The following is a 15,431-nucleotide window of genomic DNA, read 5'->3' as shown; positions in this document are numbered from 1 at the left end:
CCTCCTTCCTTTCCCCCTCCCAGAGCTGATAAGCAATTCAATCTGGGTTATACATGCATTATCACACAAAATATATTTCCATAGTGTTCCTTTTTGGAAGAGAATAATCTTATAAATCCAAATTCATTGGAAAGCTGTATATCTTTGAAAAAATTTTCAACTTTGTTTGGGGATACTGAGGATAAGAAAAGGCTAGAAAGGCAAGACTGATGCACTTGATAACTGGGAGGCAACAAATTACAGTCATTTCAAACCTTCACTCCATCAATGTTCCCGCTGGCAGGCAATATAAACCTGGCAGCAGCCATATCTCTATGCTTAGACTTGATGGCATGTGCTGCCAACAGCTTAGATGAAACATTCCGATCTCAAGGGAGAAAATGGCACTGTGCGCTTCCCATTAATGGGGTACCATCTATCAAAGTTTGTGTTAGGATGAGGGAGCAATACAATTAGGACCCACATAAAAGTGATCTTTGCTTAAATCATTAGTTCATCATTCCTAGCCAGGTCTTTTCAGATCAGCAGCCCCCTCCTCCTCCTCCTTCCGAACCACTCCCAGATCCTTCTGTCTCTTTTATTTCCAGAGTTGCCATTGCATGATATGACAACAGCCATTACTTTATAGATCTCTGTTTGCCAGGCTGGCAAAGCCTACAGAGGCTATAGATTTTCTTCCCTTTCGGATAAAATCTGTAATGTGGATAACTGCTAATAGGTAAACTTCAGTTGTGGCTTTGAGGAAAAACTATCTAGACAAAGTCAAAAAAGTAAACAGCAAACATGGATGAGCATATATGCAGTCATTTATATTTTTTCTATAATACAGAACTATCTATTAAGATAAGACACTAGCAAATCATTAAGTACTAATAATGTTTAAATTTTAATAAAGGACAATTGCACGTTTTTCATTTTTATTTGCCATCTAGTCTCATTCCCTATCTTAAAATTTAAATTCTGATGGCTCACTATATTTTCTAGGTTCAAATATAAACTCAGAGGAATTTAAAGCTCTTTAAACTTGATTTCAATCTATTTTCTCAAATTTATTAAACATTACTCCCCTTCATGCACTCCCTGTTCAGACAAAGGACTCCATCTCCATCTAGAACTTTGTCCTGACTGAACCCCAAACCAGAGAGGTATTAGACCTTCCTTACCTTCACCTCTTACAATTCTGAGTCTCCTTCCAGATTCAGCTCAAGGGCTGCCTTCTACCTTGAATAAAGGTAGAATAATGGGAAAAATAATAGGAAATAAAAAAGGAAGCCTCTATTAAACCCTGCAGCTCTTTTGGAGCCCTTCCACACAATTACCTTGTATTGTTTTGTAGGAGAGATTATATGATCTACTATTTAGCAAACCAGTCTCAGAGTTGAGAAGACCTGAGTTCAAGTCCTATCTCTGACACATACTGACTATGTAACCTTACACAAATCACTTAAACTCTCAATAGTACTCTAAGACATTTAATGATGTTGATAAGGCTAGCTAACTTCATTTAATGACTTAAAGTTTGCAAAATTCTTTATATAGATTATCCTATTTCATCTCCCATTATCTCTTAAACACTGTGTGGTATATCCTATACTGATGAAGAAATTGAGTCAAAGAGAAGTCAAGGGACTAGGACTCCTGGTCACATAGTTAGTAACTGTCTGGGGAAGAATTCAGACTAATTCCTCATTCTAAGTCTAGAACTCGAGCTGCCTTTATAACTCTAAGCCAATCTGAATTAGTACAGGGAATTTCTTTATTGGGAATTTCTATACCATTGGTGTCACATTCAATTAAAAATGGGGTCACTAAATTGTATATAAGAATCCTTATGATTCTATATTGATCTATATTGACTCAGAAGAGCACATGTGAACATAATTTCGGTTTGTTGTCTTTTTATTTATTTTGCTAACTATTGCCCAATTTTAATCTGGTTCTCTCCACTCTGAAAGGCTATGGGGCAAGCAGGCTGCATTTGTTGCACTAGACCAACAAAATCTGCCTAATATTTTATATGAAATTACATATATACATATACTATCTTCCCTGAGAGAATAGGAATCATTTCACCTTAATCTCGTAATTAAGATGTCCAAAAGAAAAGGGAAAGGGAAACATATGTTTTTAAATTTTAGTTGACATTGAACTTTAGTTAGATCAATGTCAGATATAACCTGACTGACATTGAACATTAGCCAATTGTTAAACATCATTGGTAAAATATTTGTAGAATACTGCCACATTGGCAAATATCTCATCAAAAGAATGACTTCCTTTTAGAAATCCTAGCTTGAACTGTTTGCAAGGAAACTCTCTTTAAGAGTCAGGACAACCCAAGAAACTAGAGATAGAATGATTTCTGGGAAGCTACATCATAACTTCAACTTCCTAGAATACTTTCTTACTACCTCTAAGAGACTTTGAGGATTTTACGTGCCAGAAACCTCTCATCCCTGTAAGAAAAAGTGAAAGAACCAGACAAATAGGTAGGCAAACCTTGCTCTGTCTGCTCTGAAGATAACATATACATTTTCAGACTTTTCTGGGCCCAGTGCCTACATATCTGACATCTTCCAGTGCATTCTATTAAGGGAAGGTAGGGAAACATCTAAAATCTCAGGATAAAATAACTGCCCCCATTCTATAAGTGCATTACCATAAACTAATTAAATATCTTAAAAATACCTTAGTGAGAAAAGAAATGTTACTGATGCCCCCAATTGTGTCTTAAAAATGATCAATTACATTTACATAAAACAACTGCTATGAAGGGATGAAATGATGAAGTGCTATTTAGAACACCCATCCTTGGTGAACCGTTTCCCAGTTCAAGTGCCCAGAGGGCAAATTAAAACTGTTGAGGGAGAAAGTGCTTGCTTTGAGCAACTGGACAGAGGGGTGAGGCATGCAAAGAAAAAAATGTCCTGGAGCGCTGGGAGGTGGGGGAAAAGAGCAGCTTTCTGAGTACTAGATCTGCATGTGTGCCACATCTTCACCAACACTGGTAGGCAGTCCCAAGATATAGGAAGTGGGGGGACTATTTCTTTCTTGGTTTTCTAAATCCTTACCTTCCCTCTCAGAATCAATACTATCAATGACAAGAGAGAGGGAAAGACTAGCCAATGGGGGTTAACTGACTTGCCCAGCTAGGAAGTGTCCAAAACAAGATTTGAACCCAGAATCTCCTGTCTTCAAGCTTGGCACTCAATCCACTGAGCTATGTAGCTGACCCCCTATGAAGAGACTATTTCAATTATTCTGCCTCCAAACTTTATATATAATTATATTGCAGAGTAATAGATTATACCTTTAGTTTACTATTAAAAAAAAATAAAGTCCAAGTTCAAGATCCCTTAATAATTTATTTCTTGAGCCTCTCTTTCTCTCCTTCCCACCCAGTAAAATAGAAATAATTAAGATGGTATGTGTCAAAATACGAAATGACTGTCAAGACTTAAATCTTTGGGTCAGCCAGGTTGTACAATGGTTAGAACAACAGACCTAGAATCAGGAAGCACTGAATTCAAATTCATCCTCAAACATTTTACTAGTTGTGTGACTCTGGGTAAGTCACTTGACCTCTGTCCACCTTGGGAAATGGAAATAACAGTAACATCTGCCTCGCAGGATTGTTTTAAGGATTAATTGAGATATTTGTAAAAGCACCTAACTAGGCACTGTGTAAATATAAACTATTATATTTTTATTATTTTTATTTTTATTATAAATTTTTTATTTCATATTTATATATTATTACATATTTATTTATTTTATTATCTTTTTTTAAGCACTTTAAAATGTGTGGTACATCATAGAGTTCAAAACTGGTAGCATTATCTACTCTAGAAATGTGTGTGGTTCCATCAAAATTACATCAGGCAATTAGAGACTAAATAACTCCAATCCTCTCATTTTACAGATGTGGGAGCAGAGACTCAGGGATATAAGCATTGTAGATCCTGTCTAAACCTGGAACCTTCCCATAATCTCCCATCTGACTGTTCTTGGGCTGTAGCTTATCCAATCAGTCCTTAGAAATAGTTCATCATCCAGACCATTGCTGAAGCTCTTTGCACTCCCACTTTAGGAACCTGAAAAGGCAGGATGGCACAAGAATGGAGCCAGAGGGAAGTACCCTAGTTCCCAGTGGGTTCTGTGGATACATTTTAGGGAAGGAACTAACAAACAGAAGAACTGCTTTAACCTATCCCAAGCTTTCTTGCATCTCCAGGACAGCACTGGGAGGAAAGGCTAGGGACAGAGCAGTCCTCATATGTAGGTAATGGAGGCAGGGGTCTGTGGAGTCTCACATCCTGGCCCTGAACATCCACAAGACAAAATAACTCCTCTCCGAAATCTCTCCGCCAGCCCCTTCCGGGCCAATCTCTGTGCCTTAAATCCCACATTCCTCCCTTCTTTAGAATGAGGCATTATGGGAGAGGGTGTTGACACTTGTGTGTCTCGGTTTATCAGATTAGCTAGCTAACCCTGGAGAGGAGCACTAATCCTTGGCAATGGGTCCAATAACCGGCATAAGAACCATCCACCCAGGAGAGATTTTACAGGAACGTCAAGTTACTCCATTCGCTAGTGTGTAAAATGCGCACCTGGTACTGAGACGAAGGTCAAAATATGTCCTTAGTTTCCATAGTAACCAGTACTAGAAATGCTTTCAGCCAGATAGCTCAGGAACCTTTTTTAAAGTAAACATGAAAAATAAGGACTTGTGCTAGCTTCAATCCAAAAACAGGGACTCAGGGAGCAATACATGATCCAGGAGCTGATGGGGGAGATCCTGGAGAAGGGGGAGATGGAAAAGGGGGAAGAACAATTCCCTCCTTTTCCCTCGCTCCTACCAGGACTAAACTAAATAAGAAAAAAAATATGTATAGCATTGCAGAGGATCACAAATTTAGACTTGAAAGAAACCCCCCCAACCCTGGTTTTATAGGAAACTGGGGTCCAGAGTAGTTAAGTGACTTGTCCAAGGTCACACAGATAGTGTCAGAAGTGAGATTTGAACTCTGGTCCTGTGACTTCAGAGCCAGTGATCTTTTTACTGCCCTGTCCCTATATATTCTGTCAGTGCTATCCTGGAGATGCAAGAAAGCTTGGGGTAGATTAAAGAGATTCTTTTGTTCTTTAGTTTCTTCCCCAAAATGTATCCAGAGAGCCCAGTGGGGAACTAGGGCCCTATCTTCCCTCTGGCTCCATTCTTGTGCTTTCCTGCCTCTTCAGATTTCTAAAGTGAGCATGCAAAGAGTTTCAGCAGTGGTCTGGATGATGATCTCTTTCCCAAGGATTGATTGGAGAAGCTACACCAGCAAATAAATCTACAGTAGATTTCTTTGAAGTCCTTGAAGAAAAAGAAAGGTCTTTCTTCAAATATAGAGTATGATAGTATTTTCATTATCACAAACCCACAGCACTGGCACCCACCACCTCAGGCACACCCCAAAACAGATCCACAGTTCTGCTCTTAAAACTCTACAGGGAGAAAACATAAATGAAATGCTATGTAATGGTCAGAGGATGCTGGAATTTTTTCCCAAAAGCACATTATGGCATCTCTCCTGCCTGCCCTACTTTAAGAACAGCCCCATCCTGCAGCAGAGCCCTAAGTCAGCAATATATCATAGCCAGCCAGCTGACCTATAAACTTGTTTCCTTTACCTCCAAAAGCCCCTATCAGAATTAAGAGCACTGCTTTTGTCACCAAGATCAACACTCAGCTGCAGACCCAAGAACAAAGAGAGGCTCTCATTATGCAGGTGTCTTTTGTTTGCTTAAATGTCAGTGTTTGAGGTCCTGCCTGCCTTCCAGTGAATCCCATAAACGTATAATTAAACCCCTCAGAGCCCCTTTGGAGGAAGGTGTCCAGGAAAGTTGACAATCCCACCCCAGAGCCATGAAAATGCAGGGGCTGGGCTACCCTGTGCCTGGTGCTAGCCTGAGAAGAGAAATGCAAGCTGACAATGCTCAGCCAAAAGAAGGTGAATCACCTTCAAGGCACACCAGGGAACTATCTATAGATGCATTAAATAAAATAGCCCCCTAGGAGTTTGAGGGAGGAAGGAAAGAGGCAACCAAGCCTCCTCCTCCTCCACCCCAGGAGATCAAAAAAGTGGCAGCCCCTTCACTCCCTCCCACACAGCTGACAATCCATTTCAGAAGAAGGAGCATGTTTCCATTCCCAGAGTCCTCCCTACGCCCTCATCATCATCAGGATTATGTGGCTGCTTAGAGAATCTCAAATTTAATGAGTTTTGTTTTGTTTTGTCTAGGCCCAAGAAAAATAGGAAAAAAAAGTCTACTCTCCATGTCAATTTTCTAAAATACTCAGAGGAGGATTCCAAAGGCCCCAGATGGAAAAATAGAAAGAAAAATGGAAAAAGTTGTTTACTGTTGAACATCGATTTCTTTTAAAGACTCATAGAATAATTCTGAAGACCCGAGATGGAAATCTGAAAACTCTGCAATCATAATGTGTGAATTTATAGCAGTGGGAGATCCTTTCAAGTAATAAAAAATATTTTTTGGATCCCACCAACTTTCCTTTAAGACCCCACTGCCACCAGTATCAAAATGGCAAGCAGAATTCACAGGATCATAGAACTAAGACCTGAAGAGATCCCAGAGGTCTTCTAGTCCAGCCCCATTTTACAGATGAGGAAGCTGACACCCAGAGAAATGTACAGGTAAACCCTAGGATCTCTGACTCTAGAGCAAGTGATCTCTCCCATATCAGAGTATTTTTTAGGAGTCCTCCATCTTCTTCCTGAAGCCCTTTGTTATTGGCATCACTTCCAGGAGTCTGCTGTCCTCTTCATCTTGAACCCAAGACCCTGATCTCTTTTACTATGACCATTACAGAGACCTGTGGTCTCCCATAGCCTTCAAATCTTTCACACTTCATTTTCCTCCCATAAGAACTGTCCTCTTTATCATTCTAATCTAGCCTGCTTAAGTTAATGACTTGGAAATATGATAAACAGATTCACTGTAATGTATTACAGTTGAAAATGGCTTCATGTTTTTCCCTCCCAGGTCACATTTTTGCCTCCTAATGGTGATTTGCAATGGTTTAAATAGGAATAACTAAAATATGAAATTGGGGCACTGAAAGATGAAAGCACTGGACCAAAGAGGTCTTTTGGAGTTATTCCTATATGTTCTAAGTTCATCCTTGTCTAGACTTTATCCTACAGCCTAGAACCCTCAGAAACTTCTGAATTTTTCAGTATACATATTAATTCTTTAGTCAAAGGAATTCTTTTGAAATTCTAGTCTCATTTCCTCCTGCATCAAACCATTATTTTCAGATTTAATGCTGAACACTTACCTAAAACCTCTGTGATTGAAGAAAATCCATAGTTTATAGTTTCCAAAATTCTCCTTCTATTGAAAATTTTTAAAGAAAACAATTCTATTGGTCTTACTGGAGTACAAACAAATATTTTGCTGGGCAGTAAGATTTTCATAATGATATAACTTCTTCTCATTACATTTCATTTAGATGGTTTCCCATCAGAGAACTTAGAGATCTTTCTCTGCGTTTCCTCAGATTTAATATTCATTGAGCATCTAACTTTTCCACCAATTTTTCCACAGCATATTGCCTATGAATGTGTTTTCCCTTCATTTCCCAAATGAAATAGCTGTCTATCACAGGAGGGCTCTTTGTTTGTTTTTTTGTTAACAATTGGTAATGCATTTTGGAAATGACATTTTTATTTGCTTTTGTTTTTTGAGTTGAGGTGATTTAAAATGACTTTTAATAAGATTTTTCCATCCTCTAGAATTGCTCCATAGGATAACCTCTCATCTGGCCTTGCATATAAATGAACAAGGAGAAGAAAGGATGGGGTAGTAGCAAAGTCAACATAAATCTCACCTCAATATGCTGAATGAGTAGGACAATATTCAATAGAACATAACTTTCTTTTGTGAGATGTTTTTCATCAACTCTCTCTTAAAATTAATGACTGAACTAAAATGCAAGGAAAGAGAAATCAAAAAATATGGAATAGATTGAGTACTATTTGCAGAACTGATCAATCAATTAATAAAGCAAGCATTTATTAAGTATTTACTGTGGGCCAAACTCTACAGATAAAAAGCAAAAATAGACCCTGCCCTCTAGGAGCTTGCATTCTATATGGGGAGATAACACGAACATAAATAGCTTCATACAAGATACACAGATAGATGGAAAGTCACCTGAGAGAGAAAGATACTAGCAGCTAGGGTAATGCCTGTTGCAGAAGATGGTCTTTAAACTGAGTCTCAAAGGTAGCTGGGAATTCTAAGAAATGGAAAGGAGGAGGGAGGCCATTCCAGGCATAGGGTACAGCCAAAGAGGAAATGGAGTGTTATTTTTAAGTAATAATAAATAGGCCAGTGAGGAGTAACACATAAGAAACCTGGAAAGATATGAATGGTCCAGGTTGTGAAAAGGTTTAAATGTCCAAGTAGTCTACATTTGATTGTAGGAGCAATAGGATGTCATTTACTAGGCTGGGAGGCAGGGAGAGGGATTTGGGCATGCCTATACTTCCGGAAAATCACCATGAGAATTTAGTGAAGTATGGTCAGGGTCAGCAGAGGCATGAAACATGGAGACTAGTTTCCATAGTCTAGGTAAGAGGTGACAAGGGTCTCAAGTAGAGTAATGGTGATGTGATACAGAGATAGAGATAGAGATAGATGAACAGCTGGATAGATAGATAGATAGATAGATAGATAGATAGATAGATAGATAGATAGATAGATAGATAGATAGATAGACAGACAGAAAGACAGATAGATAGGTGGATGGATGGATGGATGGATGGATGGATGGATGGATGGATGGATGGATGGAAGGGGGGGGGAAGCCCTTACCATTCTTCTGCCTTGGAAGTAGAAATGACAATATTTGGTAAGTAACTGAAGAATTAGATACATAGTATCAGTTCTATGACAGAAGGTAAGGTTATTTTTAAGAATATATCTGAATATCTCTAAAAGATTTGGGTAGGAAAAAAATGTTCTTTCTCTTTAAAATTATCATTTTAAAGAATAATATCATGAGAACTTTATGGTTACAAAGAACTTTGTACATATGCTCTCATTTCATAGGAATATATATCTAGGGTTAAAAGGGAACTGTAGAGGTCATCTAACCTACTTTCCTCATTTTGCAGATGAGGAAATTATGCTAAAATAGGTTAAGGAATTTGCCCAAGTAATTATATAGAAGAATTTGAATTCCCATTCCTTTGGCTCTAAATCCATCCATTAATTGTCAAGGGCATCACCACCATTTGAACCACCCAGATTTAAAATCTCAGTGCCATGCTTGGCTTTTCACTCTCATTCATTTTATATATCCAGTTACCAAATCTTGTCATTTCTGCCTCTACATTAGTCACTGAGGTCTCCTTTTCCTCCACTCACATATCATGCTATCGATACCACCAAAATCTTTGAAGTAGATTGTGCAAGTATTTTTGGTCTTCATCTGGTAAATGAGGTTGAAATAGATGAAATTACTTGTCCAAGGTCACAAAGCTGGGATGTCTTATGCCCTGCCACTCACCCTACCATAGGATGCTCAGAAATCTCATGATTCCTCTTGGTTTCCTAGACCACCCAAGTCAGGAATCACTCCAATTTCTTCTTTCCCATCAAAACATTCACCTTAGGACCATTTTTCTTAGAGTCTTCCTTGCTACTATGTGACCATGGATGACAATGAGTTTAATAACCCATGTATTTTCCCTCCCAGATCAGAAATAACAATCCAGTTTAGGCAGGTGGCTCCTTTTGAGGACCCTGATGGAATGACATTCTTTGCACACAATACGTAAGAACCTGTGATTCATGGGTATGAGGGCTTTCTCCTCAGTCCTGCAGACTGCAACCCTATGACAGTCCTCTTTCAGAAGGCTGGCTTTCTGAGCTGCTGTAATTGAAATGTTCATCCCTTGACAGTGAACTTTCTACTTTCTGGTGATGAAACCAAAGGAGTGACATAAATGCTGAAATATCAAACACTTTGACAGATCAGCAAGGGAGTCAGTTTGGGTCAGGAACTCATTGACTTTATCTGCTCATAAAGCCAGGTCTAAAAATAAAGATTTTGGTTAAGAAAAAGTGAAGAGAGAGTTTTGAATGGCTCTAAGAGGAAAAGGGGCAACATGGCCTGGGGATCAGAGGGATGACCTGAATTCATGGCTCACTTCTGACATGGTATGTACCTGCTGTGTGGCCCTTGTTAACTTCTTGGTGCCCTAGATGACTCTCTAAGTCTCTGAGGTAAAGAGAGGGGACCAAGCTGGACTGGAAGAAGGAGTTTCCTCATCTGAGAGAACCCTATAGCTAGGAATTCATAGGTCCAGTCCCTATCTCTATCCAAAGGGAAGGGAAGGGAAGGGAAGGGAAGGGAAGGGAAGGGAAGGGAAGGGAAGGGAAGGGAAGGGAAGGGAAGGGAAGGGAAGGGAAGGGAAGGGAAGGGAAGGGAAGGGAAGGGAAGGGAAGGGAAGGGAAGGGAAGGGAAGGGAAGGGAAGGGAAGGGAAGGGAAGGGAAGGGAAGGGAAGGGAAGGGAAGGGAAGGGAAGGGAAGGGAAGGGAAGGGAAGGGAAGGGAAGGGAAGGGAAGGGAAGGGAAGGGAAGGGAAGGGAAGGGAAGGGAAGGGAAGGGAAGGGAAGGGGAGGGAAGGGGAGGGAAGGGGAGGGAAGGGAAGGGAAGGGGAGGGAAGGGGAGGGGAGGGTTTTAGATGAGACTTAAAGGAAGGCAAGAGTCAGAGATGAGGTATTGGGGAAAAGTCAGTGAAGATGCTCAGTCAGTAGATAAGTATCTTGTGAGAGGAAAGGCAAGAAGGCCAGAATTGCTGAATTGTCCAGTACATGGAGAGGATAAAAGTGTAAGACTAGAAAGGTAGGAAAGGGCCAGATTATAAAGGGTCTGAAATGAAAGCTAAACAGAGAATACATTTTATCCAGGAGGTAAAAGGCAGCCACTGGAGTTTATTGAATGGAGAAAGAGGCTATGATATGATCAGACCCCTACTTCATGAAGATCAGTTTGGAAGGATGGACTGCAGTAGGGGAAGACTCAATGCAAGGAGACCAACTAGAAGATAGACACAAATAGTGACAGATGTTAGTATATGAAAAGCAATGTGGTATCATGGAAAAACCTCACATCTGAAGTCTAGAAACCCAAGTTAATTCTGCCATTAATTCGCTATGAGAACTTGAGCAAATAAATTAACCTCTCGGTTTACACATCACTGAAGGGGTCAGATTAGATGATCCCTAAAGATCCTTCCATTCTGAATAATATTAGCCTATGATTCACTTAATAATTCTGTATGAAATCATAGCCTTTGAAGAGACTGGAATTAGCAATTGACCTGTGTGGCTTAATTGCAGCAACGAAAGGACCCCAGAACTTCCTATTGGTTATACCAACAAGTCTGACCCATCCAAAGAACAAGTTCTTGGCAGAAGTCAAAAATTCCAGACATATTATATTACAGAAGTACATGCATCATTCAGTGTGTTAAGACAGTCTTATTATCTGACATTGAAAATGAGATAGTTAGGAGGGTAAATTTTGTCCAGGGATCAGCACTCACGTTTAGACTGCTACTTATTTTACACTGACACAGGAGATATCCAATCCATCCTTGTGATGGTTCCTATTTGGTTACTACCCTTAACAAGCAACATTAATTTTGGGGAATCTATCTGGTAAACATATCTCTGTCTGGCTACTCTGGCCACAATGGTCTCAAGAAGGTCTGAACACTAGGCTAGAGCAGAAGTAAAGGTACCTGAAAATTCCTCACTTTGAGGAGCAGAAACTAGGAAATTCCAAAACGGTATCTTTCCTGCATTCTTTTTTCCTAAGAGTCAGGAATAAAGAAGCAGAAATTTAGACTAACTGATCACTGTATCTCCATTGTTAAATTACAAGTTGTTTTAACCTTTGCAACATAAGAGTGGAAGATTACTGAATCTGAAATTCCAGAAATAATACTTTCCAACTTGGAGCAGTGGTAGTGAGGATAGAGCTTCTTTTGTTTGTTTTAAAGCCATATTCCCAGGGTAAAAATATAGTTTAAAAAACAAAAGAGGATAGCACACAAATATTCTACAATTAACTAATTAGTCAACCAAATAGTCACAAGCATTTCCTGAATGCCAACTATCTCATCATCCCATTTTTGTGGAGAAGACCAAAAATGGGACTAAATGGTGAACCTCTTTCCCTTCAAACTGCTCATCCTTCAGAGCTCGCATTTGATGCTCAGAAATTCAATCTGTACAATAGCATGTCCAATTAGTACAGTCCTGAGGCCTATCCAAAATCAGATGGTAGAACGAAAAGGAATGAAGAGCCTAATAGGGAAATTAGGCAATCTGCCTTTCTTTCCCATGTTAATTTTCTTCCAAGGACCTCCAGCACTTCATATATGTGGCTCACATTTCTGCCCTGAAACTAAACATTGGTCTGGAGGTCCAAGGTCTAAAGAAATCCAGACAGACCTAAAGGGAACTGGGCCACTAGTTAAAAATAATGGGGAAATTCTTCCCCTATATCCAAAGATTTGTATCTTAACCATATAGTGGGAGAGGAAGAAGACTGATACAAAACTAGTACATGTGAATGGAGCAATTTTTGTAGACTAAATGAAATTTGGGTTATCAAATTTGTGAAAGCGAGATTCCTAACAAGTTTTCCAAGTCTTTGGAGGACAAGTATCTTTGGTAGTCAGAAAGCATTCCTTTCTGCCATTATACATCTTGGTTTAGAAACAACAATTCCAAGATTTGAAGACCAAGAGAAATAAGCAAATACTTTAACCAACAAGGTGTGTTTAATACTTACAGGAGGGGACTTCGTTATTTTTGGAAGACCCTGTGTCTCATAAGGGTTTATTAGAGAAAGGAGGACAAGTACAAATGAGTATCCAAGTGGTCATTTTAAAATATTATTTTCAAGAGAAAGTATCTCACCCTTCATGAGTTGAAAGTGAACACCACTGATGCTAGTACCAATTACCTCTAGCTTCAGTATGAGCAGCCCAACCCCTCTTACCTCGAGGACCAGCCACAGCTGTCCACCCACATGCTGGTCAGCTTTGTAAAACATTCCATAAAACTTTACCACATTTGGATGGTTGGGAAGAAATTGTAAAATGTTGTATTCAGCCTCAATCTCTTCATCCATATCCTAAATAGAGAAGAAAGAATATGTTGGATCAAGTCCTTCTCTCAAAGGAGAGAAGATGAATTTGTCATCATAGCCAAATAAATATTTAATGAAGTATATCTGCACAGTATTTGAATGCTGCTGTCGTCACAAAGTCTTCAAAACATTTTGGCTTAAAGAATGCAAACATTTAGGCTCTGATTAAGAATCACCCGTCATCGTGCTAATGGTATGACTTTATATGGTTTTCTTTTTCCTCTGAGATTTTTTTAAAACTGCATTATCAATGCAGTCAGCTGCTTAGCTCCAAGAGGCCTAATGCAGGACAGGATCCACATAACCTCATTATACACAAAGCAGGCCACATTATACCCTTGGTGCCTAGTACACTGCAGCAAAAAAGAAAAAAAAAGAAAAGAAAAAAAGCTCAATTTTCTTCACCCTGCTGAGGGAAAAAATAAGCACACATATTATCCCTTTATGCTGTCACCTCAGAATGTTTGAATGTTTTGAGTTGAGGTCATTTTGTAATTACACTGCCACCGTCCAACGGCACAGCACCTTTATGAGATGAGTGACACTAATCAGTCTTTCAAGCAGACTAATTTCAAAAGGTAAGGATCCAATTGGACCACCTCGAAAACGGCAACAACAGAATTGTCGATAAGATAAAAAGGGGGGAAATTTCCAGCCCTGCCTTTCTCTTAGTTGTGATTACAACTCATTAGCCTTTTAAAAATGCTTTCAAGTCCCTGCTGGGTTTCAGGAAAATGTGTACCTTTACAAAAGGCCTGGAAAATAAGTGGAAACTTCAGTGAGCATTAAAAAGAAGGGGAAAAAACCCATGTGATTGCCGTTGCTAATTTTACTTACACTGATTGGATCCAGGATTTTTACAGCTGCTGGGCTCCCATCTTTCTTATTTGTTACCTTATAGACTTTTCCATAGGTGCCTTTCCCAATGGTCTCTATAATTTCCCAGGTGTCTGAGGGATCAGGAAGTGACTCAAGCCCAAGCATGCTGGGACTATATTGAAATAATCCATACAGAGGTTTCCTGGTGAGGAGAAAAAAATGTCATCAGCTAGGTATTCATGGATTGGAGCACATTGTTTTCTACAAAATGATGTTTTATAATAATAAATTAATAATAATAATAATCTGTTTTTTAGTTATTTGAGTCACATTCTACTCTTTGAACTCCATTTGGGTTTTTCTTGGCAATGATATTGGAGTGGTTTTGCCATTTCTTTCTCCAGTTCATTTGACAGATGAAGAAACTGAGGCAAACAGGGTCAAGTGCCTGGCCCAGGGTCACACAGCTAATGGCTGAGGCCAGATTTAAAAGGAGCTCTTCCTGATTTCAGGTTTGATGCCCTATTTGCTATGCCACCTAGCTAGACCAATAATAATCATAGCTAGCATTTCAGTGGGTGCTTTAAAGTTTACAAAACACTATATATATATGTATATATATATACATATATATATACATATGTATATATATATACACATATATACACATATGTATATATATAGATGCATATATATGTTATCTTAACCTACAACATTAGAGCATTGCATTTTGATGGGGTTTGGTTTGGTTTCTGAGCTGAGAAAAGAAATAGAAATTACTATGAGGAATAGAAGCAGAAGGAGAGAATGAGAAGCAAAATGGGCATTTTCCCTACAAAGAAGACAGTGAAAACAAAGATATCACACACAGGCACACACAAACGAATCTATGTTTCTGCCTCTCTCCCTGTGCCTCCTTCCCCCATCTTCCTCTCTCTCTACATATATATCTCTCATCCATGCACACACACACACGTTTATATTTTTTTTCAGCCTCCCTCCCTCTGGCACACATTAACTATGGCTTGATCCTGGTCTAATGCCATCATTAGCTTAAGAAAAAAAAAAGTAGGATGTAATGGAAAGATGATTAGATTTGGAGTCAAACAATGTGAGTTCACATTCCAACTCGACCACATACTCAATTTAATTTAATGAACGTTTATTCATTTAAATAATAAAACATTCATTTTATCATTGTATTATTAATAATTTATAGTAATCCATGGATAGATATTGATAATTAATTTTAATCCATTATTTATAAGTTCATAATTTATATTAAATTTAATATAATTTATTGCTAATGATACAATATTATCATTAAAATTAATTAAGTGCCCCCTGCATGCTAGGCCTGGTACTAAGCC

General features: G+C 38.9%; 1 protein-coding gene across 1 annotated transcript in view; it reads right to left on the bottom strand.

Annotated features, from left to right (window-relative positions):
* Positions 1 to 15,431, bottom strand: part of MYO3B (myosin IIIB) — a 700,839-nt gene that overhangs the window by 658,905 nt on the left and 26,503 nt on the right. Inside the window, exons 2-3 of the mRNA XM_056793985.1 lie at positions 14,080 to 14,263; positions 13,093 to 13,227 (exon numbers count right to left, since the gene is read on the bottom strand). Of these exons, the coding sequence (XP_056649963.1) occupies positions 13,093 to 13,227; positions 14,080 to 14,263 (319 nt within the window). The remainder of the gene's footprint in view (positions 1 to 13,092; positions 13,228 to 14,079; positions 14,264 to 15,431) is intronic.

Source organism: Monodelphis domestica, chromosome 4 (genome assembly GCF_027887165.1).
Source record: "Monodelphis domestica isolate mMonDom1 chromosome 4, mMonDom1.pri, whole genome shotgun sequence".
NCBI classification, from domain to species: domain Eukaryota; kingdom Metazoa; phylum Chordata; class Mammalia; order Didelphimorphia; family Didelphidae; genus Monodelphis; species Monodelphis domestica.
The sequence above is the reverse complement of the archived record's forward strand: the minus strand, read 5'-3'. Positions and strand labels throughout refer to the sequence as shown.